This window comes from Bubalus kerabau, chromosome 1 (assembly GCF_029407905.1).
Source record: "Bubalus kerabau isolate K-KA32 ecotype Philippines breed swamp buffalo chromosome 1, PCC_UOA_SB_1v2, whole genome shotgun sequence".
Taxonomy (NCBI): Eukaryota; Metazoa; Chordata; class Mammalia; order Artiodactyla; family Bovidae; genus Bubalus; species Bubalus kerabau.
Window position 1 is genome coordinate 166,245,125 of NC_073624.1, and position 24,800 is coordinate 166,269,924.

At 49.9% G+C, this 24,800-nt stretch overlaps 1 protein-coding gene across 1 annotated transcript in view; it reads left to right on the plus strand.

Moving 5' to 3' along the window:
- WDFY4 (WDFY family member 4) overlaps positions 1-24,800 on the plus strand; it is a 248,721-nt gene that overhangs the window by 81,285 nt on the left and 142,636 nt on the right. Inside the window, exons 14-27 of the mRNA XM_055538375.1 lie at positions 1,788-2,002; positions 3,630-3,724; positions 4,625-4,862; positions 5,251-5,327; positions 6,379-6,600; positions 7,240-7,418; positions 9,849-10,080; positions 11,141-11,286; positions 12,311-12,422; positions 13,120-13,310; positions 16,253-16,405; positions 20,248-20,321; positions 22,912-23,073; positions 23,647-23,738. Of these exons, the coding sequence (XP_055394350.1) occupies positions 1,788-2,002; positions 3,630-3,724; positions 4,625-4,862; positions 5,251-5,327; positions 6,379-6,600; positions 7,240-7,418; positions 9,849-10,080; positions 11,141-11,286; positions 12,311-12,422; positions 13,120-13,310; positions 16,253-16,405; positions 20,248-20,321; positions 22,912-23,073; positions 23,647-23,738 (2,188 nt within the window). The remainder of the gene's footprint in view (positions 1-1,787; positions 2,003-3,629; positions 3,725-4,624; positions 4,863-5,250; positions 5,328-6,378; positions 6,601-7,239; positions 7,419-9,848; positions 10,081-11,140; positions 11,287-12,310; positions 12,423-13,119; positions 13,311-16,252; positions 16,406-20,247; positions 20,322-22,911; positions 23,074-23,646; positions 23,739-24,800) is intronic.

A 24,800-nucleotide genomic window follows, 5' to 3' on the forward strand; every position in this document is an offset into this window, starting at 1 on the left:
GGGTGGGAGGGTGAGCTGTGCGACCCCTTCATTTAAAAAAAAATCTAGAAACTGATGGTTAACAGTGTATATATGTTTCACCATACATTGTAATCCTTGAAACATATATACTACAAAACTGTGTTCACAGTCTAAGGAAGAATGCCATCTTATTAAATTCTGTCCCTTGGTGATACAGACATACTCTGAATCATCTCTGGGCAGGGTGGCCTTGATGACTACATGCTCAGGGAGGTGATGATAGAGTAAGGTGATTTTCAATGTTGCGTTCAGAGTTCTAAAGTAAGTGCCTCGTGGTGACTGCTGGCTTTACATTGGTGGAATAACCTAGACATAACCTACTTCATCATAGGTCCCTCTTCTTGAAACCAGAGTCTAGGGCAAAGGTGTGCAGTGTGCAAAGCAGGCTACAGCCTTTAGCTGTGTTCCTCAAAGTAGAGTCCAGACAGGGTGCCGGTGTTTGAGGTTTGTGAAGGGGGGCTCAGGAGAAGGGAGGTGAGGGAAGCAGGGTGATGCAGGAGAAGGAACTGAGTGAGGATGAGCCCACAGGGCAGGGGTCTCAAGTGTGAGGGGTCTCAACCACAGAGGCTGAAGGGCATGGCCCCAGTGGTTCTCGTCTGGGGGTGGTGTATATGTGTGTGTGTGTGTGCCGCTTTTATGTATGTGTGCATGTGTATGTACATGTATACACATGTGTGCACACACGAAGATACATGTGGGGCTACATAGCAAGGCAGCTACCACCTAGGGGGGCTGACGTCCACTGGAGGGGCAGCTGTGACGGGTACCCTCACCTGCAGAAGGAGGCCCCCATAGCCTCCGCTGCAGGAAACCGCCTTTAAGATCAAACCGGTATCCTGGTGATCTCAGACAATCTCATACAAAGTAAAAGAAAAGGATAACCTTCAGAGATTTTCTGAAGGAAATTCCCTTTCAGTGAAGGCTGGGAATGCCAAGGGGTTATCTTTTTATGAAGAAAGGAAGATTATGAAAATAATGTAATGTATTTGGTGGAAATGCTGATGAGGCTGACTCTATGCCTCTATCCTGTGGGCTTCAAGGGCATTAAGATGGTAAAGTGAGTTGAAATCTGCCAGGGGGAATATAAGAGGGCAGCTGTCTGTGTGTCCAAATGCACTTAGCCCAGAAAGACAGACAAAAGAAGTGCATTGGAGGGGAGGCTTCTCCACAGAAGCTGTGACTTCAGGAGCTTGTGTAGGCTGGTGTGGTTTGACCTGAGAAGATGGAGCAGGCTGCAGCTGCCGCAGGATTCCACCTTCTGGGCCAGGCTGCAAACTGAAACATGGGACTATCCAGCGAGAGATACCGGTGGTTGGAGGGTAAGGTGTGGGACCCTCTAGAGGGCACAGCCGCTGCCCAGCTCCAACTACTTCTCAACAGACACACAATGGCAAAGTGGCCTGACCAGGTCTTTCCACTGTTTAAGAGAGGCCACATGTCTGGACTTCTGTGTGGAATCTCCAGTATTTTAAATGTTAGCAATTCAGAAATGTCGTATGGCTCAACCACCGCGTATCTCAGACTGAAGCAGGCTCTCACCTGCCTGTTTGCAGTCTGTTTTAAGCTATCTTCCTATTTGGCAACTTGTGTGAGGAGGGAACCTCTGAGAGCACCCAAGACAGACTGCGGTCAGTGAGAATAGGCTGTGGGGTGCTCAGTCTCCTCACCTTACCACCAGCTCAAGCCCTAGCTGGGAGCTGACCAAAGAGGCCCCGAAACATGCCGACCTCAAGGGCTCACCACTTGCTTGCTTTGGTTACTCTAAGCTTTCCAGGGAGATCCAGTGCTCCATGGCCAGTCACATCCAGTCCATGGTGAAGTCGGAGAAGAACCGTCAGGTCATGTGTGAGGCGGGGATGCTCAGGACCCTCATGACTTCTTGCCACAAGGCCCTGACCACCAGCAGCAGCCCCTTGCACTCGGGCCTCATCAGGATTTTTGAAAAGCTTGCTTCCCAGGCCATCGAACCAGACGTGTTAAGGTATCGTGTGCTGCACGTGAAATCCTGCTGAGCCCCTGGTAGCTGAGCTTGTGCGCAGTGGACAGTAAGAGTACCCCGTGCTCCTCCTGCCTTCCCAGCATTGGCCACTGCAAGCCCAGGTTGAAGTCTTGGGTCTTCAGGCAATGTGCAGCCCGCAGAGTGGTTGTAGTTCCTCTCATGGAGCTGATGGTCTGGTTCAGTTCAGTTCAGTTCAGTCGCTCAGTCATGTCCAACTCTTTGTGACCCCATGAATCGCAGCATGCCAGGCCTCCCTGTCCATCACCAACTCCCAGAGTCCACCCAAACCCATGTCCATCAAGTTGGTGATGCCATCCAACCATCTCATCCTCTGTTGTCCCCTTCTCCTCCTGCCCCCAATCTTTCCCAGCATCAGGGTCTTCTCAAATGAGTCAGCTCTTCGCATGAGGTGGCCAAAGTATTGGAGTTTCAGCTTCAACATCAGTCCTTCAATGAACACCCAGGACTGATGGTCTGGGGGGTGAAGCAGTAAGCCAGGGGTCCTGCAGAGAATTGAAAGTGTTGGAGGGGATGCTAGTGCAGTGTGAGAGCTCTGTGGTGCTGCGAGGACCACAGCTGGGAGATCAGGTGTAAAGAAGGGGCTTCAAGGGGACAGTGGTGGCTGAGGTCTACAGCCTGTGCACATGGTCACCAGACCAGGAGAGGAGGGAACCAGGCATGTGAAGACACCCTGCTGAAAGGGGTGGTAGGGACTGGCGGTGGGGTAGTTATGAAGGCTTGGCTTCCAAGAGAGAGACTAGACCACAGGGAGCCTGGCTGGCATAAGGGGCAGTGACTGGGACACGTGACAAGGAGGGGGACAGAGGCAGCACCACTGTGTCCTGTGGGCCTTCCCACTGGTAGCCCCTCCGCGAAGCCACGTGTTTCCTGGAGAGTCACAGTAGCGAGGGAAGATGCACAGGGAGGGGCAGACACAGAAGACAAAGAAAGCAGAGGAAAGAAAGGCAGGAGGGAGCCAAGGGTCTCCTGCGTACCTGTGGCCCTAGAGGGTGTGGATACAGGGAGGGTGGTGCTCAGGACCGCAAGCTGCTGGGCCCCTGGAGGCATATAGGACCAAGTGCAGGGGGGTCAAAGGCAGCCCCTAGGGAGGGTGGTGCTCAGGACCTCAAGCTGCTGGGCCCCTGGAGGCATATAGGACCAAGTGCAGAGAGATCAAAGGCAGCCCCTCCAGCCAGCAGGTAGGGGACTCAGGGGCCGGGCCAGCCTCTTCCGCCTCTATTCGTGGGGCTGTCAGCCAAGGCCACTGTCCCTAGTTCAGCTGATCAGTCAAGTCCATTAGAAACTTAGAAACAGCGTATGGCAAAGTTATTTCCCAACAAAATCCTTTTCCTCTCCAGGTCCAGTTTGGGGCTTCTAGCTGGTCACTGGTAAAGTCAAAAGCACCTAATTCACCAGTTCTCTGGTCTGAATGCCAGGTCAGGGACACCCTGGTTCTGTACAGCCTGAGGAAAAGGATTCCAGGCCAAGAGGGGAAGGCATGGTAGGGGAACCAGCAGGCTCTGGGATCTAGGACAAGTGTTCAGATGGAACTGGAGGAAGCTTTTGGCTGAAAATGTCATCATTTGGCTCTTTTTGTTATGATATTCAGACAGTTTCTAGGCCTTGGAATTGCTTCACCTCCATCGACTGCAACGAAAATACTCAGTTCATCTCACGTGCATGGAGGGGACTCTGGATGCCCAGGTGAGGACAGAGAGAATAGGGGCCGGATAACGGGATTTAAAAGAGAACATGCATTTCCTGTAAGGAAGCCTTTATGGAATGTGGGAGGCAGAGAGATTAAAAATGGTTTTGCCTGCTGCTCGATGGACCAAATGAGGACGAGCAGAAAGATCAGATCCGTGGTCCCCAGATAAAGACCGGATCTGGAAGGAGGAAGACTCCTAGTCCCATATAAGATGGTGATGGTGAGCATGTACTTGGCCCCTTTCTATGCCTGGAGCACAGCAACCCTCATGTCACAGCATACGCAGGGGTACCCAGCACTGCCCCTGGACAGAAGAACAGGGTCAGCTTCACACAGCTCACAGTTCAGCAAGGAGTTAGGGGGTCTGGAGGACAAAGCATTGGCCTGGTACTTGGCAAGATGCTGGTCCAGGGAACCAGCTTGGAGAAAAGAAAGCCATGGACTACATAGGATGTTAGGGCTAGGAGGCCCAGTTGAAAAGCAAGGATGGAGAGTCAGGAGTGGGCCAGGAGCTGGAGGTGGGAAACAGACCTTTTGAGGAGACAGGCTGCTGTGGAAAAGAGTTAGAGGTCAGAGAGACAGGACGAAGGCCCAGTGAGGGACGGGTAATGGGGCAAGCCAATGACAGCAGCAGAAACGTGTAGTAGAAAGGAGTGGCAGCAATGATAGAATTAAAGGGGGAAGAAGTTTCCGGGAGGAGCAGGTTGTCACCTTTGATTCCGTGTTATCAGCATCAGCAGAGGTCCCAGGCAAGAGGGTGAGTGGGAGGGCCCAGGAGGCTACCCTGGGGCTGGGAATGCCTGGTGCTCTGCAGAGCCCTCCTTGGGGACTGTGGCAGAAGAGGAGTGGAAGTGCTTTGAGCAAAGACACAGCTCTTCTCCTGCTTGCGGCCCTAGGGTCACAGACAGCGATGCCAGTGCCTGCTGAGGGTTCTGCAGTGGCCCCCGGGGATGCCGGCCCTCACCCAGCAAGCACACAGGCCCTCAGGCCCATGGGGCCATCCCAGACCTCGACCACCACCCTTCAGACAGCACTGAGCCTCATCTCCATGACCTCCCCCCGCAACCTGCAGCCTCAGAGAGCGGCCCTGGCTCCATCCTTCGTGGAATTCGACATGTCCGTGGAAGGTTACGGGTATGACCGGCTTTCATACACTTGAAATACACTTCACTAATTTCCCAGTGCCTTGGGTGAATTATAATATTGATTACAAAACTGTAGTTTCTCACAGTCAGCTGTGGAAAATATCTGGGTCACAGACACCCCGTCTTCAAGGGCAGCATCCCTAGCCATCTAAGGCCAGGACTGTCTCCTTCTCCTGATTGTCTGCATTCTAGGCTGCCCTCCCCTCCAGCCTCCAACCAGATTCCTTTCTTAGGGCCATGGTGCCAGCATCAATCACTGTGTCCCGAGGGCCCCACAATCTAGGAGGGAGTGTGGCCCCTAAAGCTGGGCAGAGGGGCAGACGTCACATCAGAGGTTGGCTTGCGGTTCAATGATCTGAGACACTTTCCTATTCCAGCTGTTTGTTTGTTCCGACTCTGGCTACGGTGATGGGAACCAGCACTGAGTACTCAGTCTCTGGAGGGATTGGGACAGGTATGTGTTTCCCTGGGGGTTTAGCTTGCTGAGGTCCCCTCCCCCTGACCTGGGAGTAAGTCCTTGGGGAGTCTCGATTTCAGATTTCCTTTTGGCATTTCCAGAAAGCATGAGTCTTCCTCTTGGTCCCACATATCTGTAGAGGACTCATTCTTCCCTTTGGTCGTTTCTGTCTTGAGCCAGGGGTGTCGTGTTCACTGTGCATCCCAAGGGCCCAGCCCATAGCTCTGCACATAGGGGCTCAGTGAGCACTGATGGGCTCGACAGCTGACTCGGAAGCTGAGCCTGGGTTTGATGCCCTTTGTCCATGACCGACAGAGGCCAATATGAACACCTCGCCCCACCTGATGACTCTAGAGAGGAGTGTGAGCTCTGTGCCGATGGCCACTCAGGAGCAAGCCTGCCCTTGGCTCGTGTGGGGATCAGCTGGGCCTTGGCATGCTTTGTACAGAGTTGCTCTCAGCTGAAGACCAGGCACCCCCTGTGAGGAGAGCCAGGCTCTGGGCTTCTGTGGGAGGGTGGACGCTGAGGAGCTGTGGCATTTACAGCTCATCCGCGCAGAGCTCCAAGCCTGACTCTGCCCATTCAGTGAGGACAGCGGACCCCACCTGTGTTGCCAGCCTGGGTATCCCTAGAGTGAGCGCTCCCCAGGTAAGGTTTGGCCTAGCTAGTCCAGCTTCCTCTGCCCCACATAGCACACAGGCTGGCTTTAGACCAGCTGACCAGCGGGCCACGTGGTGATGGATCTCAGGGATGTGCTCCCTCTCTGCTTCCTTGGCAACGCAGCATAATAGGTGGGTCAGAATTGCAGAGACTCTGAAGATCTAGGCTCAAGTCCTGAAGGGAACATGACTTATTCCTGCGAGTATGATTAAGGAAGGAGACAAGAGCGTCATGCTGCGTGGGCCACTGTGAAGTGGGTGTGGGTCAGGCAGGGCCCAGTACTGGCACACAGCAGGGCCACCCCTGGGCCGAATCAGAGCCACAGTGAGTCTAGACAGGCTTGCACAGCAGGACGAAGCCTCAGGGCGTGCTTGTGTTCTGACCCCAGGTGCTGCCAGGTCCTTCCCTCCACCCGGGGGCCTGACCTTCTCCTGCTGGTTCCTGATCAGCAGGCACAGCGCAGCCACGGAGGGCCATCCACTGCGCTTCCTGACCCTGGTGCGCCACCTGGCCAGGACCGAGCAGCCCTTCATCTGCTTCTCTGTCAGCCTCTGCCCGGAAGACCTCTCCCTGGTTGTGTCTACAGAAGAGAAAGAGTTTCAGCCCCTGGGTAAGATTTCGCCCACACTTGGGGGATGTGGGACTGAGTCAGCAGCTCTTGACCCAAGAGCCTGGGCTGCCTGCCTGCCCTCAGCTGTCTAGGTAGGTGGCTGATTCTGATTCTACCGCCTAGAGCTCAGCCTGGATCTCCAAGCTCACCTGCCTACAATGCCCCAAAGTGGACTGTGATGGCCAGGCCCAGGGTGTTATGGCCATGCCTGTTTTTTCTGCCCTGTTTCATAGTGAGACATTGACTTTGGAAGGCCCAGGATTTGGCCTGGTGTCCTTTACACACAGTCCAGCCGCCTAAGCTCCTTCCCTTCTGGGACTTTGCCAGCCCATGTGTGTCCCTCTGGAGGCAGTCTAGTGATGGGTAGACCCTGCAGCCTGACTCCTGGGTTTGAACTCCAGCTATGCAACCTTGGGCAAGTTGCCTTGCCTCGCTGTGCCTCAGGATGGTAACCTGGGAATCGTGATAGCACCTGCCTCAGTGTCTGGCCCAAAGCAAGGGCTCCAGCAGTGAAAGCGCCTGCTGCTGTTAGGATTCTCTGGGAGGCTCGGCGCTCGCTCCGCTGGCACTGGGGCCCCTGGGGCTGGGCTGATGCTCCCTGACGCTGCAGCTGAGTCCGGTTCGTGTGTTCTCGTCCAGATGTCATGGAACCCGAGGATGACCCTGAGCCTTCTGCAGGACGCCAGCTTCGGGTCAGGTGTGGCCAGCTGCTGGCTTGTGGTCAGTGGCACCACCTGGCTGTGGTCGTCACCAAGGAAATGAAAAGGAATTGTACAGTCTTCACCTACCTGGATGGACAGGTCATCGGCTCAGCCAAGGTGAGATGTTTCCCCCAAGCTGTGCTTGCCCCATGGCCATGCCGCCTAGTCACAGAGGTAACCAGGATTCATCAAGAGCATTAAAAAAAAAAGTCCTCCAAAATGTAAAGTTAACTTTTGACTTCAATTGTTAACGATTCTTCTTACCTCCCACTTTCCTTTCTTCCTTCCCACATTAAATATTTATTGAATACCTAATATATGTTAGGTATTGTTTTAGGTGTTAGGAACTGTCCATGCCCACCAGTCAAATACTTCTAGGAGCACGCATATAGTACAAAACAAGAGGTACATTTATGAAGTTTGCTGTAGCAAGAGCCTTCTTCCCTCCTTACCACGGAGCAATAAGGCGTTAGGAGGGACTGACAGGATTTGGGCTCACTTTAGGTGATTTTGGGGAGGGTTCAAAAAAGTGGAAGTCAGTCAGTTCTGAATGGGGTGCTGTCAGAGAGACAATTTGGTATCTGGGTATGTTCAAAGCTTTTAATCAGGAAGCAGAAGGAAAGGGAAAGGGCTTAAACTGTCACTGGAGAAAGAGCAGTGGTCACTCACGTTAGCCAGGATGAAAAGTGTGGTTACATTTGTGGTCACCCAAAGTCTTTTTTTTTTTTAATCTCTTTAGGCATAATTACAGAGTGGGCTACTTTTGGTCCTCTTTCACAGAGTATATTGGTATTCAGTCTTGTTTCATAGAATAGATTGTATTCTGTCAAGCAGAACATGTATTGTGAGGCTAAGAGCCTTGTCCTATTGATATCTGGAACTTGCTTTCACCTAGCACAGGGCTGGCATACAGAAAGCGTGCAACACACACTTGATGAATTGTATTGAATTCATAGTTACAAGGCTGGTGTGTTGTTTAGTGAATTGGCACATAGATGAACATCCAACCTCAGGGGCCTGCTGAACCAGAGTGAGTCAGCATGGAGGTTAGAAGGTATGTGATGCCATGGGAATATGTCAAAATATGCAAAATATGGCATGGAGAATGGCCAAGGGCCAAGACTGACAGAGATGACTTTCCAGCAAGTGAAATTTAAATGGGATAAACATAAGGTCTGTGTCTAGATGCAGGTGTCTGCTGAGCAAGAAAAAAGATGGACTTAGGCTGGAGATGAAACAGCTGTTCTCAAATGTTAGAACCTTATTTGCCATTTGTATATCCTCTTTAGTGATGTCTGTGTATATGTTCGGAGAAGGCAATGGCACCCCACTCCAGTACTCTTGCCTGGAAAATCCCATGGACGGAGGAGCCTGGTGGGCTGCAGGCCATGGGGTCGCTAAGAGTCGGACACAACTGAGTGACCTCACTTTGACTTTTCACTTTCATGCATTGGAGAAGGAAATGGCAACCGACTCCAGTGTTCTTGCCTGGAGAATCCCAGGGATGGGGGAGCCTGGTGGGCTGCTGTCTATGGGGTCACACACAGTCGGACATGACTGAAGCAACTTAGCAGCAGCAGCAGCAGCAGCAGTGTATATGTTTCACTCACTTCTAATTGGATTGTTTACTGTTTTACTATTGAGTTTTAGGAGTTTTATCTAAATATTTTAGATAATGGCCCTTTGCTGGATATGTAATTTTGTAAATAATTTCTCCTAATCTATAGCTTTCTTTCATCCTCTTTCACATGGGATTTTGCAGAACAAGAAAGTATTTATTTTTCTTGTGAGCAATTGTAGTTTCTGCATGTTCTTTGTTAGTCTATAGAATGCAATTTATTTTTATGTGTTGATCATATATCCTGTGACTTTGATGAATTCACTTATTAGTTTGTTTTTTTGTGGATTCCTTAGAAATTTCTACATGGACGTGCCATTTGCAAATAGGGACAGTTTTATTTCTTCCTTTCTAGTCTGTAGCTATATTTAGTATGTAAAACTTAATTAATGTGCCAACATTGGACTTTAAAGTTCTTTGTGAAATGACTGGAAAAAGAGATGAACCTTTCAGTGACACTTTATATTTTTTATCACATTTATTTCCAAAGGCACAATGTCAGGTTTTTACTACCACGTGGCTTCCCAGGTGGTGCTGGTGATAAAGAATCTGTCTGCTATTGCAGGAGACGCAAGAGACTCAGGTTCAATCCTTGGGTTGGGAAGATCCCCTGGAGGAGGAAATAGCAACCCACTCCACTATTCTTGCCTGGGAAATCCCGTGGACAGAGGAGCTAGGCGGGCTGCAGTCCTTGGGGTCATAAAAGAGTCGGACACAACTGAGTGCACATACACACAGAATTTTTTTTATAAACTGCTTTATGCGGTGTTTCTCAGCTTTGAGAGTTATCTTTGTAATGTTTCTGAATAAAGTTTTTACTTTGAGAGATGAATAAGCTATATCATTTTTGGGTTTATGTATTTATTTGATTAATTCTGAGATTAAATATATCCCATCTACCCCTTTCCCCCACCTTTTTGTTTGAACAGATGTTGTACATTCAGGCCTTACCAGGACCATTCCTTTCAATGGATCCATCCTCATTTGTGGATGTTTATGGATATATTGCTACCCCTCGAGTTTGGAAACAAAAGTCATTACTAATATGGCGTCTGGGCCCCACGTACTTCTTTGAAGAAGCCATCTCAATGGAAACTCTGGAAGTTATTAACAAACTTGGCCCAAGATACTGTGGTAACTTCCAGGCTGTGCACATCCAAGGTATGGGGTGTTTTGATTTATAATGACCTTGCTCATTCTAATTTTTAAATAGACATCTGGTTATTTATAGCTTATTTATAAGGAAAAAACTCATCACAGGCCAGTCATTAGGGAAGTCCTCTGTAATTGGATTATTATATATTTACAAGCCAATAGAAAATGTCACAGAAAAGGAAATGACAATCTCCTGTAGGTTTCAATTCCAGAGTATATAATAGAGAAAAGTGGGTAGGTAATATCATCAGCAAAGAAAGAGGGAAGAGAATGAGATAAATAAGTTACATTCCTTTTAATGAAGAAGCTTTTTAACTAAAGTATACTGTTGTCTTCAATTATTAAACAGGCAGACAAAACATCCACATTTTCATTATTGATTGTTGGCTGTTCAAGCAGGGAGTATTGCTCTCTCTACTCTGCCAAGTCGAGGGGGTCAGCTCTCATCTGGGAAGAATGATAAATGAATCTGTGTACTGATGCCTTCTTGCATGGTGAAGGGTGACTGAGCACTGTGGAGCATTTTTGTCTTTAGGCCTCATGTGTTCTTTGAACTTCATTTCCTCTAGCAATGAGCACTGGCAAGAACAATGTGAGGAGGCCAGGTCTAGAGCCAAAGTTTCATCAACTCTTTGCTTACACCATGCTTCTCACTAGCACATATAGCTCTCCTTGAGTGAGCACCTGTGTGCTGAAACCAAGGGAGGGGTTTGCCCCGGACACGCAGCTCACTGAAAACCATAGGGCTTTCAGCCCAGCGCTTTGGTTTTGGGGGTGAGGTTACACTCACAATAGATGTCTCAAGACTTAGTAATTTCGTACCTGGAGTGCTTCTATTTTATAGTAGGGTTAATATTGTAAGATTTCTCTACAGTTTTCTATGTGTCAGAAATGACAGGTGGGGACAAAACATATAATATATGACATACAATGTAATAGCATATAAAAGCTACAAACATTGCTCAGCGATGACTTTGCCATGTGGCCGTAGATGCTCACTCTTCTGAGGGTTAATTTCCTACTCAGTAAAGTGAGAGTAGAAATAACTGAAGACGTGTTGTTGTAGGAGAGGATCCTGGTGTGGAAGTGACGCCCCTGGTTGCAGAGGAAAAGGTTTCTTTCGGCCTTCACATAGCCAGCTCCTCCGTTACCAGAGTTGCAGACATTAGAAGGACATACAATGAGGTGGACAGCCGTCTGATTGCCAAAGAGGTACACCTTCTAACGTCGCTTGCTGCTCCTTTTCGGAATAAAGATCTCATGGCTTGCTGCAGCTTTCAGTGATTAAATGAACACCAATTCACATTTGTGTGTGTGTGTGTTGAAAAACACACTTCATTTGTGAAAATATTCTATGGCTCCTACCCATTCATACTCCTCAAGACCAGATCTCTTCTTTCAGAGAAAATAGTAGGTACTCTTCATTCTCTTCAGTAGAGCGAGAACAAATGGAATATTTAAACAACATTTGTGACACGGGGAACACTATAAAACTTCCTTTTCCTGGGTTCTACTAACCCCTAAGATGGTAAGGTAGCCTTTGAGCCATTGTGTTTAAGCAAAAATTTGCAAAGCAGAAAGCAGACAAGTTAGTTAGGTAAAGAGGCCATTAGATTTCCTATTTCCTAATCCCCTGCGTAAAGCGCTCTTTTGCTTACTGTTGATGAATTTGGGCTCATTTGTTTATATTCTCACCACCCTCACAGACAGAGGGTCCCCTCCCTTTCCTGAGGAGGTGGGATCAGGGGTTAAGTCCTGTTGAGCACTAACACTATGCCTTACCAGCGCAGAGTCTTCTGCTAGAAGAGGCCAGGGTCCCATCTTCTGGCTCTTGGAGACCAGTGATGCCAGGACTTGCAGACTTGCAGGACCCTAGACTGAGAAGAAGGCAGCCCTGGGCGTCTCAACACTGTTATGCCTCCAAGTGTCCTCAGGGCCTCCCTACTCTCATCAGCCCCTCACTGTGAGCATTTGTTAAATTAGTGACCATGTGGGACGTTGGTGGCACAATTGTATAATGAAAGGTTCTTCCTTCTGATTAAGCCAAAGACTGGGAGGCAGGACAGAACCTGAATATTGGCTTCAGTCCCTCTGATGTTGGTTCAGTTATTATTTATCCAACGGCTTACACTAACGGAGTGCCAGGCCTCAGGATGCCTGCCCTCCAGGAGTCCTGGACAAGACCGCCTCCTCTCCAGGCAAGTTGCTTAGGACTAACCGTTGCCAATTTCTCTAGATGAACATTTCATCCCGTGACAGTGCCGTGCCTGTGTTCTTGCTAAGAAACTGTGCTGGTCACCTCTCGGGTTCTCTTCGAACCATTGGAGCTGTTGCTGTGGGCCAATTAGGTACGAACTTTTCCTGCTATTTGGGAAAGAGAGCATGTGGCTGGTGTCACTTGTGCGGCCTGGAATTCTGGGGTGGGAGGCAAGACTGAGTGGGCTGAGACGCTCAGGTGGTGAGAGTAAGAGTTGAGACTTAGCCCCCACCAGAGCATCAGCTTCCCTGCAGCGATCAGATCCCTTTGCTGCATCTGACAACTGTTAGTGAACTTGCTACTAACCAAGCCGGCGTCTACGCAAAACGGAGCCTATCTGGTGAGTCTAGCGGGGCCTCTGAGCAGAGGCAACTGTGGTGTTGGGTGAAAAAACACCCGGCGACTGTGCCTTGCAATCAGGCAAGAGCAGAACAGAGAGCTGGTGCCAGGGGCGAGTGCTGCAGATCTAGAGCCCGGGCAAGAGCCAGAGGTTGTCTGAGCAGCCAGCTCACAGGACGGCTAGCTCATCTGGCACTCTGGACTAAGACAGAGGGTGGAGGATGCAACCCCCTGGGCCGTTTCAGCCTTCTATGACCCCGAGAGGACTCAGCGCAGGGTCTCTGAGTGACCTGAAACTTCTAAAGCCCCTGCTCTTCCTCCCGGCTTGTCCTGTGCGCAGGCTCCACAGATGTAAGTGGGTGACGTCCCTGACAGCTCCCGCATGCTGCCAGAGGGCTTTGCACTGGAGTGGCGCTGTGGTGCGCTCGCAATGTCTTTGTCCCACACAGGGGTCAGGCTGTTCCACTCCAGCCCTGCCGCCAGCAGCCTGGACTTCATTGGCGGGCCTGCCATCCTCCTGGGCCTCGTTTCCTTAGCAACGGATGACCACAGCATGTACGCGGCTGTCAAAGTCCTGCACTTGGTTCTGACCAGCAACGTCATGTGTGACCGCCTGATGCAGCACATCTGTGGGTACGAGGTAAGTCCACCCTCCCACCCGAGTCTGCAAATGCCGCCCACCACCCAGCAAGAAGCTGTCATCCCTGAGGAACAAGGCGGAGCCTTGCTGGCCCAAGTAGACATTCCTATCAGTATGACTTTTGGAGAAAGCAAACTGAAAGTTCCTTGGTCCCTCAGCATCACCAGAGCAGAGGGCCAGGTGACAACCAGCCAGAGAGGAGCTCTGATCAGGATGGGGATGCTCACCTGTCTGTGGCTGCCAACATCTTTCACTGGTGAATTCAAGAATCATCTGCGATCCCCCTACTTTGCATCTAGCATGACAGCTAAGAGCCCAGACCTTGGAACCAGAGTGCTAGGTTGGAATTCAGCCTCTTTCTATTTAACTTTTTCTGAGTTACTTATCCTCTCTGTCTTGGTTTCCACATCTGTACAATACAATCTATTGTGTCTCCTGTATCATGAGGTTGCAGTGAGGACTAGATGATTTAATACAGGCGAAGGGCTTAGAATTATGTCCGGCCCAGACGAAATGCCCTAGAAATGTCGGCCAACTTTAGTTCTTAACCTTTGTGTCTCATCTCTCTTCCACGTAAGATAGGAATAATAACAGCCCCCATTGTGTAGGATCATGATCACAGAATTAATATATGCTGAGTGCTTAGAAGCATGGCTGCTCAGAGTAATTGCTGTGTGTGTGTACACCATGATTATATGGCTATTTACTGTTCATAATGTCAGATGAGATGGGGACACTGTCCTCCAGGAGCGCCCTGCCTGGCTGAGAGGCAGCCAAGAAACGAATCATGGAGGGCAGCGCCTAGGGTCAAAGTCTAGACAAAGTCACTGGGGCGCAACAGCTGCGGGTTCCTTCTGGGCCCAGTGTGGGCAGGAAAGAGGCTCCTTGTCTCTTTGGCACCCGAGTCAGGGTCTGGAAGAAAGCTGCCTGGTGTCACGTCAAGGACTGTGGCCACAGCTGGACCGCAGTCTGTGCCTCCTGCCTCCCCCTCACCCCACCTCATCCACTTCTAGCACCTTTTCCTGCTTTTCCCTAATACGCACACTCACTTGGCATGATGTGTATGGACTTGCTCCCGGTGGCTCAGCAGTAGAGAATCCGCCAGCAATGCAGAAGATGTGGGAAACTCAGGTTCTATCCCTGGATCAGGAAGGTCCCCTGGATGAGGAAATGGCAACCTGCTCCAGTATTCTTGTCTGAAAAATCCCATGGACAGAAGAGCATGGTGGGCTACAGTCCGTGGGATGGCAGAGTTGGACATGACTGAACAGATGAACACAAACACTGTGTACTTGTTGCCGTGTTTATCAGGAACAAAGTGACAGAAAGGAGAAATAGGGGTGAAGCTCGGACAGAGGAGTTACCCCAAGGAGCAGGCAGGGGGTGGGTTCCAGAGGGCAGGCGAGTGGAAACCTGGCTCGTGGCAGGAAGGAATGCAGTACAGGCATTTGTGGATCTGGTGGTGAGGAGATGAGCATGCTCACATCTGGGTTCTAAACTCTCAGCTGTGTACTGGGTTGGGTGGTGGTGGTGGGAAGTTGTGGAGAGAGAAGAGTTGAGATCATCATCTGTGGGATGGGGAAAGCCAACTTACAGAAAAGCAGAACTGCACTGCCAGGCCAGATTGGATACCAATTTGACATTTGACAGTATTAATGTAAAGTGAAATCAGTCAACTTGAGTGGTTTTTCTCACGCAGCTTTCAGCCATTCTAATTGTGTCCTGGTGGGGGGGTGGGGAATGGTCAGATCTGCCAAAGAAGCGACTGGAATAGTCTGAAAAGAAACTATTTGCTGATCTAAATTGTCTCAGTTTGGGCCGCTATAACAGAATACCATAGAATGGGTGGTTTATTAGCAACAAAAATTAATTTTCTCATGGTTCTGGAGGCTGGTAAATCCACAATCAGGGTGCCAGCATGGTCAGGTTGAGTGAGGACCCTCCTGGATGGCAGATAGCCAACTTCTCATTGTATCCTCACATGGCAGAGTAGAGGGAGGAAGAATGTTCTCCTATGACTCTTTTGAGAGCACTAATCCCATCTGTGAGGGCTCTACCCTCATGCCTTCATCCAATGCTAATTATTTCCCAAAAGACCTGCCTCCAAATACCATCACACTGGGGACTAGGGTTTCATCATATGGAGTTTGGGAAGAACAAACAGCCAGCCCATAACAACAAATGAGACTTCCGGATGACCCACTGGAGAGTGTCTGAGAGGACGGGGAGAAGGGTGGACTGTTGGATCCAGGAGTGGGGAACTGAGCTGTGAATGAGCTGAGCTGAGAATCTCAATGAAGTGGGTGAGGACCCAGATACAAGTGGATGGTAGGGCAGCCTGACTTTCGTGCTACTGAAGTCAACAGAGACAGGAGGCTAGGTTAGATCCACCTAGTCAGTCTGTGAGATGAGTGTGGGCCACTGGGGTTCCGGTGCCTGGACCGGGATGCCTGCGTGTTGCCAGTTTCCCAGGCCTGGCACAGCAGAATGGCAGAATGGCACATCTGGTGGCAGCAGCCTAAAGTGGAGCTGCCGGAACTGGGTTTGTGGGCAGATGGTGGCTGCCTAGTGATACAGCAGCCTCTGTGTGGTGGTTATGAATGTAGGACCCCATAAAGGAAAATGAGAAAAGCGCAGAAAGGTGGAAGGCAACCAGCAGACAGTGGCATCCCGGAAATGTGGAAAATTCAGGAAGGAGCCGGGGCCCACAGTGAGAGGTGACGCCACATAAGCACAGAAAAGTGGACACTGCTGGGGAAGCAGCTGCAGAAGCTGGTGCATGTTTTCCTTCTAAGAAAAAGGCGATGGAGGAGGTCGTCCCAGAGAGTAGAGTGTTTCCAGACTGGGCGGACAAAGGGTGCTGTCAGGAGCAGGTAGACGAGGGAGAGAGAGTCCTGATGATGCATTCACTAGGAAACTGCTTTGTGTTTTAACCCTTGCAGATAATGGCATTTCTCCTGAGGAAAAAGACCTCTTTTCTGAACCATCGCATTTTTCAGCTGATCCTGTCTATCACTGGCACTGCAGAACTGGGCTTTGGGCCCTCCGTAATCACCAACGTTGGTGTCTTTCAGCACATCCTCTGCAATTTCGAGGTAAACTGGAGGTTGGTCGCTAGCCCTAAAGATACAGAAAACCTGGAGCCTCCTCTAAACCCAGCGGATCTGCTTCCTGCATGGTCAAGGTGGTAGTGAGAAAGAAAACCACAGAGGCTTTGGAGCTCAGAGGCCGTGCTTTATAATTAACTTCTACCACCAATAGGCTGTGTGGCCTCGGACAAGTCCCTTGACTTCTCTGAGTTTGAGTCTTCTCCTGTGTGAAAGGGAGACCATCGTCTCTCCCTCACAGGCTGGTGTGGGAGTCAAATCCGCTACTGTCTGGGAAAAGATTTTAAAATTGTAGGCTTCCGTACATAAGAGGGTATTAAGGCATACCAATTTCTGTGGATGATGCTTTGCTGTTTAGAAATGCTCCTGTAAAGGAAGGAGTGAGAGAGCCATAGGGCGCACAGGAGGCTGAGCGAGGAGCATCGGGCAGAACTTTGGGTAGATCCCTTCACAAAGCATCATTTATTGAGCGATGGTGACACCATGCTGTGTTCTGGAGGCACGGTGATAACCAGGACACAGCTCCCACACACAGCCATCCGGGCCCGGAACAGGATGTAGCTGATGCTACAATGTGCTGGGTGCCAGTGAGTGGGGAAAGGGCCTCCGGGCAGTGTGAAGAGGGGACAGTCAGCTCAGCTCGTGAATCAGGGCTCTGGGGCTGAGTTTGGCAGAACATGTTCAGTGGTGGAATGTTCCAGGTGGGGTGGATGCCGTTTGTTCACATGTAGGGATGAGAACAGCCACAGGCATTTGAGAGCAGGTGGCTTGGGGCACCTGCAGCGATGTTACTGCAGGTAGAGGTGACTCTTTGCAACCCCATGGACTGCAACACTCGAGGCTCCCCTGTCCTTCACCATCTCCTGGAGCTTGCTCAAACTCACATCCATTGAGTCAGTGATGCCATCCAAACATCTCATCCTCTGTCATCCCCTTCTCCTCCTGGATCTGGAGACTGATGCAAGGATTGTTGGGGAAGCCAACCAGACCTGGGATACGGGCTCCCAGTGCCCAGCAGGAAGCAGATATGCAAAATAGCCTCACCACCCTGGCAAACAAGTCAGCATGCCGTGACCACACTGCTGCCCCTTCTACAATGCCATGGCCGCGCTCAGGCATCTTGGCTCCTCTATATCATTGCCACCAGCCCAGCCCAGGAATTACCCACACAGGAACCCACCGGGCCCCCACTGCCTGCTCCTGGAGCCACCATAGGCACCCCCCGTCCCCTCCCTGAATAAACTAGCCCCTCAGCTGAGCTGGTGCTTTTCACACTGGGGTTAAGAAAATAGGCAACTAATAAAAACAGGCAGAAAAGATGCTTAAAAAATCCACAATAAACCAATGAAATGACATAACATTTTTAAAAGATTGAGAGAATTTTTAAAAGAAGAAGGATTTCCCCAGAGCTGGCTACATCAAGTGAAGTCAGGGCAGGGATGTGTCTGTTGTGTTTGGAGGTCACCGACAGGCCCAGGGAAGAGTAAATGGTGGAGTTGGGCGTGAGGTGAAGAGCAGGGAAGAGGCTGGAAGGAGACAGTCAGTGGGTTTTTGCAGAAGAGAAAAAGAGTGTTTCAGAATGTAGGACACTTGAGCAGGGGAAAGGGGCATCCAAAGTGCCAAGTAAGAATCAGCTGTTGGTGGGGCAAGTCCTTCAAGGGGAGGGAAGGTTTGGGGAGCAGAGAGCAGGTTACAATGGAAGGGGCAGATCCTTGATGACTGGTTTGCGGCAGGGAGGGGCAGGACACTGAGAAGCCGAAAGGGACACGAAGTTGAAGTCATGCATGCCTTAGGCCTGTGGCTTCAGAAAAGGCCACCCCTTTCTGAGACTGAGGTCGTCCTAGGGGTGGGGAGAGAGCAGAATCTGACACATTATTCATTTGAAATTCAAACTAATTTAATACAGACATCTTAATACAGTCTTTAGTACAGGGGTTATGTGACACAGAATAACAACCAAAAGATTCAGTTATGCATGTTTTCCAAAATTCAGACAGTTGGTATTACATAATTTCTAAACGAGCTGGGTGGCCTCAAGTGTGCTGGGACAACCTGTTATTTTTCTAAAGCTCTGGAGCAGAAGATGGGGAGGTGTATGCTTCAGGATGTCTGTCTTACTTTCTCGGCTCCCCCAGTTCCCAACACGGAGCCTGATGTATCATTTATTCAGTGACTGCCTTCATGACTGAATGTGGGAATTCAAATATGCAAAGCTCTTGGCATCCTCTTGAGAATGTTGGGGTGCCGTGTCTCTACCTTCCTGGGAGCCACATTTATCGACACCAACTCTCTCAAGTGACAGCTGCCTTACCTCTGTGTGTAGCTGGCAGTGAGTGTGCTTTCGGGGGCTGGAAATATGTCAGGTTGTTTTTGGCTTAAGAGTAATCCACTTGTCTTATTTTGGTTTACTTTGTATTCACTCTTTTAAAGAAGGGAGTGGATCCTTATTAAGAGGTCATTACGTGACGTGTATGATGCTGAGCCTTGGGGACTGGAGAGGGACAGTCTCTGCCTTCATAATAAACTTAGAGCCACTGAGGTTGTTCCACTTTCCCCCATAAGTAAATGGATGGAGCCATGACTGCTTGCTTGGTTCAAGTGAGGTTGATTATTGACTCTCTGAGTCACTGTCTGCAGGAGATGCCTGTGGGGGAACACAGCAAGAAGGAAAGAGAGTGGGCTCCATGGTCAGACCAGGCTTTGAAGCCAGTCTCTGCCAATTAGAAACCGTGGGCGCCAGACAAGGTGCTCAGTCTCTCTGAGCCTCACAGTTCTTATCTACTAAATGCAGATAATGACTTGGTTTTAGGACTTTGTGCGATGCTTCTTGCCTCCAGCAAATGGTAGCATTTGTAAGTGTGAGCTCTTTTTGCTGCTATAAGAGTGCACTCTTAAACTCCCACATCTGAACTTTCTGGATTCTGGGACTTAGGAAGTATCATCATTTAGATGATAGATCTAAATGATGATACTTTAGATGATAAATGATACTAAATGATGATAGATGATACTAAATGATGATAGATAGAGCTCTCTAAAGGAAAGTATTAATAGAAATAATACCTTTGCCCCAGAAGAAAGGAGAGCAACTGCATTTTGTTTACAATAAAGAAAATAATCCGAGTGATAAACTTCACTCGCAGAATCTCAGTGCATTTCACAAGTGTGTGTCATTCACAATTCTGTTGCATAGGAGCTACAGGTTCTATAGATAGGGGACCTGAAGAAATTGCACGCACAAGCCGAATGCATAGTTCAGTTCAGTTCAGTCGCTCAGTCGTGTCTGACTCTTTGCGACTCCTTTTTTTTTGCAACTCTTTGCATAGTTGCTGCAGTATAAAACCTGAGAGGTGAGACTCAGCTCCTAATTCCAGTTCAATGACTTGTTGGTGATAAGGGACCTGTCTCTCAAAGGCCTATCTTACCCTCTATTTTCTCCTCTCTAAATTGGGAACACTGGTATTTGCCTTGTATAGTTGGATCCAATGAGAATGAGATGCATTTAGTGTGTTGATACACAGGCTGTGAGGCCCAGGGTGGGACACATGTAGAAGATGGTTACTGTAGGCGTCCTTGGTTTGAATCAGGATCCACAGCAAAGCTCCAGACAGCAGCAGAGATGAAAAAGACAGGAACGGTGTTTGCATTTTCTCCTGGGGGTGGTGCCCTCTATATCTTCTAGCAGTCAGGAGAACTGGTATGATTCTGGAGCTGGTAAGCTGTGTTAGTGATTCCAAGCCAAAGAAGACCACACCCAGCACCTCACCAGCTCACACTGCCTGGCAACCCTTCCCTTCACACACTTGATTTCATTGTGTTCTGTCTTCCAGCTCTGGATGAATGCAGCCGACAATTTGGAGCTCTCTCTCTTTTCCCATCTAGTGGAAATCCTTCAGTCAACAAGGTAGGCTGGGCTTTGGCAGCCTGGGGGTTACAGCTAAAGTTTCATGCCAGGAATAGGAACTAGGAGGACAGGACAGCCAGTTGCTCAGTAACTATGGACTTCTCCGGTTCCCAGAGCATGAGGTCCCTGGGGGGGCAGCATGTCTGTCTTAGTCTATTCAGCTGCTATAACAAAAAATACCATAGGCTAGTTCAGTTCAGTTCAGTTACTCAGTCGTGTCCGACTCTTTGTGACCCCATGGACTGCAGCATGCAAGGCTTCCCTATCCGTCACCAACTCCTGGAGCTTGCTCAAACTCATGTCCATCAAGTCAGTGATGCCACCCAACCATCTCATCCTCTGTCCTCCCCTTCTCCTCCTGCCTTCAATCTTTCCTAGCATCAGGGTCTTTTCAAATGAGTCAGCTCTTTGCATCAGGTGGCCAAAGTACTGGAGCTTCAGCTTCAGCATCAGTCCTTCCAATGAACACCCAGGACTAATCACCCAGGATCCTTCCAATGAGTATTCAGAACTGATTTCCTTTAGGATGGACTGGTTGGATCTCCTTGCAGTCCAAGGGACTCTCAGGAGTCTTCTCCAACACCACAGTTCAAAAGCATCAATTCTTCAGTATTCAGCTTTCTTTGTGGTCCAGCTCTCACATCCGTACATGACCACAGGAAAAACCACAGCCTTGACTAGATGGACCTTTGTTGGCAAAGTAATGTCTCTGCTTTTTAATCTGCGTCTAGGTTGGTCATAACTTTCCTTCCAATGGAAGCCATAGACTAGGGGACTGGCAGACCACAGAAGTTTATTTCTCACAGTTTTGGAGGCTGGAAATCTAAGATCCGACTCTGGCAGATCCAGTGTCTGGTGGAGACCTGCTTCGTGGTTCATGGTTTGCCATCTTCTCACTACAACCTCAGTGGCAGGGGGGTAAGGGAGCTCTCTGAGGTCTCTTTTATAAGGGCACTAATTCCATTCATGAGGGCTTCACCCTCATAACCCAAGCATCTCTCAAAGGCCTCTCTCCAAATGCCATCACATTGTTACTTTTTTAATTAGTCAAGGCTCTTTTGATAGCAAATGGCAGAAACAGAACACAAACCAAACTAAAGAAGGAAGAAATAGAGGGTGAAAAGGAAAGCAGAGAAAGGGGACATTTATTGGCTCATACAGTTGACAGAGGCAGATCTTCACATGGTGTCTGAATGATGCTTATATTACTTTATCTGAGATCTACCCCGGTCTTGTCTGTGCTTTCTTCTATGCTGGCTTCGGTTTGGCTGGGCAACTTCATAGAGTGTCCGCGGCTCAGGACAGTCAGCAGACAGGGCTTCTTTTTCACTCAATACTCCTAGCAGTAGGGATAGAGTCTCACAGGCCATCTTAGGTTATGTGGCCAGGCCAGGAGCATCTCTTGCCCTCTGGAGCAGGTGGAGGAAAGTTAGAAAGAGGTAAGTCCCAAAGAAAACCAGGGATTGTGATCAGGATAAGGGAGAAGGGAGGCAGGGAAGCCAGTATATCAACCCACCTCCTTCCTTATACAGCAGGCTGTTCACATCCACCTCCATCTGACTCCTTACAGATCAGCTGTTCTAGTGATCATTAGCACCTTAGTGTTTGAAGGTGTTTGCAACCACCCTTTCATTCATCCACTCATGATTGACTATTATAACCCACTCCATTCCATACCACTTCATAGTGCTGGAGGTTCAGGGAAGGACAAGACACAGCCCTGTGGAGAAGGAATGCAGAAAGCAGGCTGCTCAGTGCTGTGATGAGAGCACAAAGGACACTGGGTACTTACAGGTGCTGAATGCACATCTTCTCATTGAACACATGAGTGCAAGCCACACACAGACTTGGCTGGTTCTACCTCTTCTGTGTATCAGGGATATGGGCCTTGGCAGAATTCAACACAGCAGTAGTGAAAGACAGCTCAAGAAGGAGCAATCCATCCACATTCATTCGCCTCCAATTTCTTTTCTTTCCCCCTTTCCACTGTCTTTCTGTACCTGTTGTTTTCTAAGAGATGGACACTCACCTGGGAGCTGTTTTCTTTGAGGGAGTAGAATTTACAGGAAATTGTGTTTGCAATTATCCTGAGGAGGGGGTGCGGAGGCTTGAATCCCGTCTCTCTCCCCTTTGACTCTTGGAGGCACGTTCATCCACTTTGTGGTTTGGGGCGAGCAGGAAGACACACAGGCTTACGGGCTGGCCGAGGCCCGCGTGCCGGCTGTTGGGAAATGCTCCGTGGTCGTGCTCCAGTCTGCTCTCTTTGTTGGGAGTTCTTTGAGACCAGCATTAGTTTTCCCTGAGGCTTGGAATTTAAAAGTCAATAACTGGTGGTTGTCTTTGAAGGCAGTTTCCGGTGGCGGTGGGGGTGGGGGCGGAAGGGCATGGGAGGCTCACCCCCAAGTGACTGGGGCACTGGGCAGACACATATTCGATGGGTGTCTGGCAGCATTTTGACGAGTTGCCAGGAGAGCATGAGAGCCAGAGGGCCATGGAGCAAACCCAGACTGTGGAACCTTTTTAGCAGAAACACAGCAAATTTGGTTCATTCCAGTAAAAGCTTTTACTGCCTCTCTCCTGGGCTCACCAGGGAAGGACCCCGGAATGCTGAAGTTGCTCACCAGGCACAGCTTATTCCCAAGCTCGTCTTCCTCTTCAACGAGCCAGGCCTCACCCCCTCCAAGATGTCCACCATCATTGCCATCCTGGGCTGTCAGCTGAGGGGCCACTTCAGCCTCCAGGACTTGCTTAGGTATTGTGCCAGCTCCCCGGGGGAGAGGGCGGAGCATCAGGGCTGCTTCGTGAGGGAACGTAGACCCCAGCTCTCCCCTTACCACACTCAGCTCAGCAGCACTGCCCTTCAATGCAGCAGCAGGTTCTATTTCCCTGGAACCTCCTAGAAACATTTTCTCTGTTCATGGCTTGAAAACAGGGGTGGGTCCCCTGGACTCCTCAGCAGGGTTGTGGGTTCACTGCTCCCTGGTGCTCAGACACACCTACCAAGAACCCCAGAATTTCCATGTGCCCGGCCATCCTCACCAGCCAGTGACCCCATACGCCGGCCTCCTGCAGACTTCCCAGCTGTTGTGTCCTCAGCCATGTCTGTCCTCTTGACCTGGCAGAGCCAGAGTCAGCTTCTCTGATGAATCCTGACAGATTGGAGAGATCTCTGGAAAGATCACACTGATCACAGAGTCACACGATTCCCCCTCAAGCCCTCCCTTGAAGCCACATTTGGGTGATTCTGTGTAGAAAGCCTTCTTGGGTGCTCAGGAGGCGCGGGCCAAGCCCTCAGCTGAGTGTGTCTTTCTCTTTCTGCCTTCAGAATCGCGCTGTTCGTGGTGTATACCCTCAAGCCTTCGTCGCTGGACGAGAAGCAGATCTGTGTGGACAGAGCCCCAGACCCTTCCCTGCCCGGTGAGAAGACCCTTCCCAGGCGCCAGTCTGACGGCAGCAGGGCGACGCCCACAGCAGCCCTGACAGGCACACGCCGTGGGGCCAGTCTGAGTGCGAGGCTGCGGGAAGAGGGGGGCGCCCACAGAAAACCGAGTTGCTGTTCCCGGGTGCCGTCTTCTGAGGTCACAGCTATATGATTAGAGCCACAAATAAAAACAAATCGTGTGTTCTTCCCTCACAACCTGGAATGGCTTCCAAGTCCTGCGGGATAACAGCTCCCCGTATATCACAGGCGGGCGCCTTCACGCCCCAGCCTCTGCCTCACTCCCTTGGCGAGCCCCGGCTTCAATGCTCCACAGCGCTGACACTTTCTAATGTGTGAGGGTCTGCCGTCCACCGTGCTCGGCCCTGCTGGTCCCTCTGCAGGGTCACCTCCCCTGCCCCACCCCACCCCCACCTCACCCCACCAGGCCAGCCATTCCCAGTCCCACAGGCCAGACTAGGTCACCTTCTCTAGGCTGCTAGAGTCCTTGTGCTTACTCTCATGCAAAGGCTTGCGATTTGTTTCTTTGAGTCTCTCTCTCCTCAACCAGATTCAGAACAGCAGCTGCATCAGGTTCTGAACTCCCTCTGCTAGGGGCAGACGTGAAGGGGACCATTACTGACTGCTTTGTCCTGGGCCTCCTCTGTCCAAGATGAGAGCCTCTAACCACGTGTAGCCATTTTAATTAAATTTATTGAAATGAAATGCGACTAAAAATTCAGTTCCTCAGTCACACTAGCCGTGCTCCAAGTGCTGAATAACCATGTGGAGCTGGTGGTTGCTGCATTAGACAGGGCAGATAGAGAACACTCTTATCACAAAAGATTCTCTTGGCTAATGTCACTCAATCCAGATAAATTCTCTCTTATCCTTAGATCAAGCCTGAAAAGTAGGAATTGCTATTCCCATTTTGTAGATGAGAAAACAGAGACTCAGAGACTACGACCTTAAAGAGAGAAGGGGCCAGAATCCAAATAGAGGGTACTCTGACTCCATTTCTCCAAGCTGCCTCATCAGTCATATTTCTACAGCATGCTGTG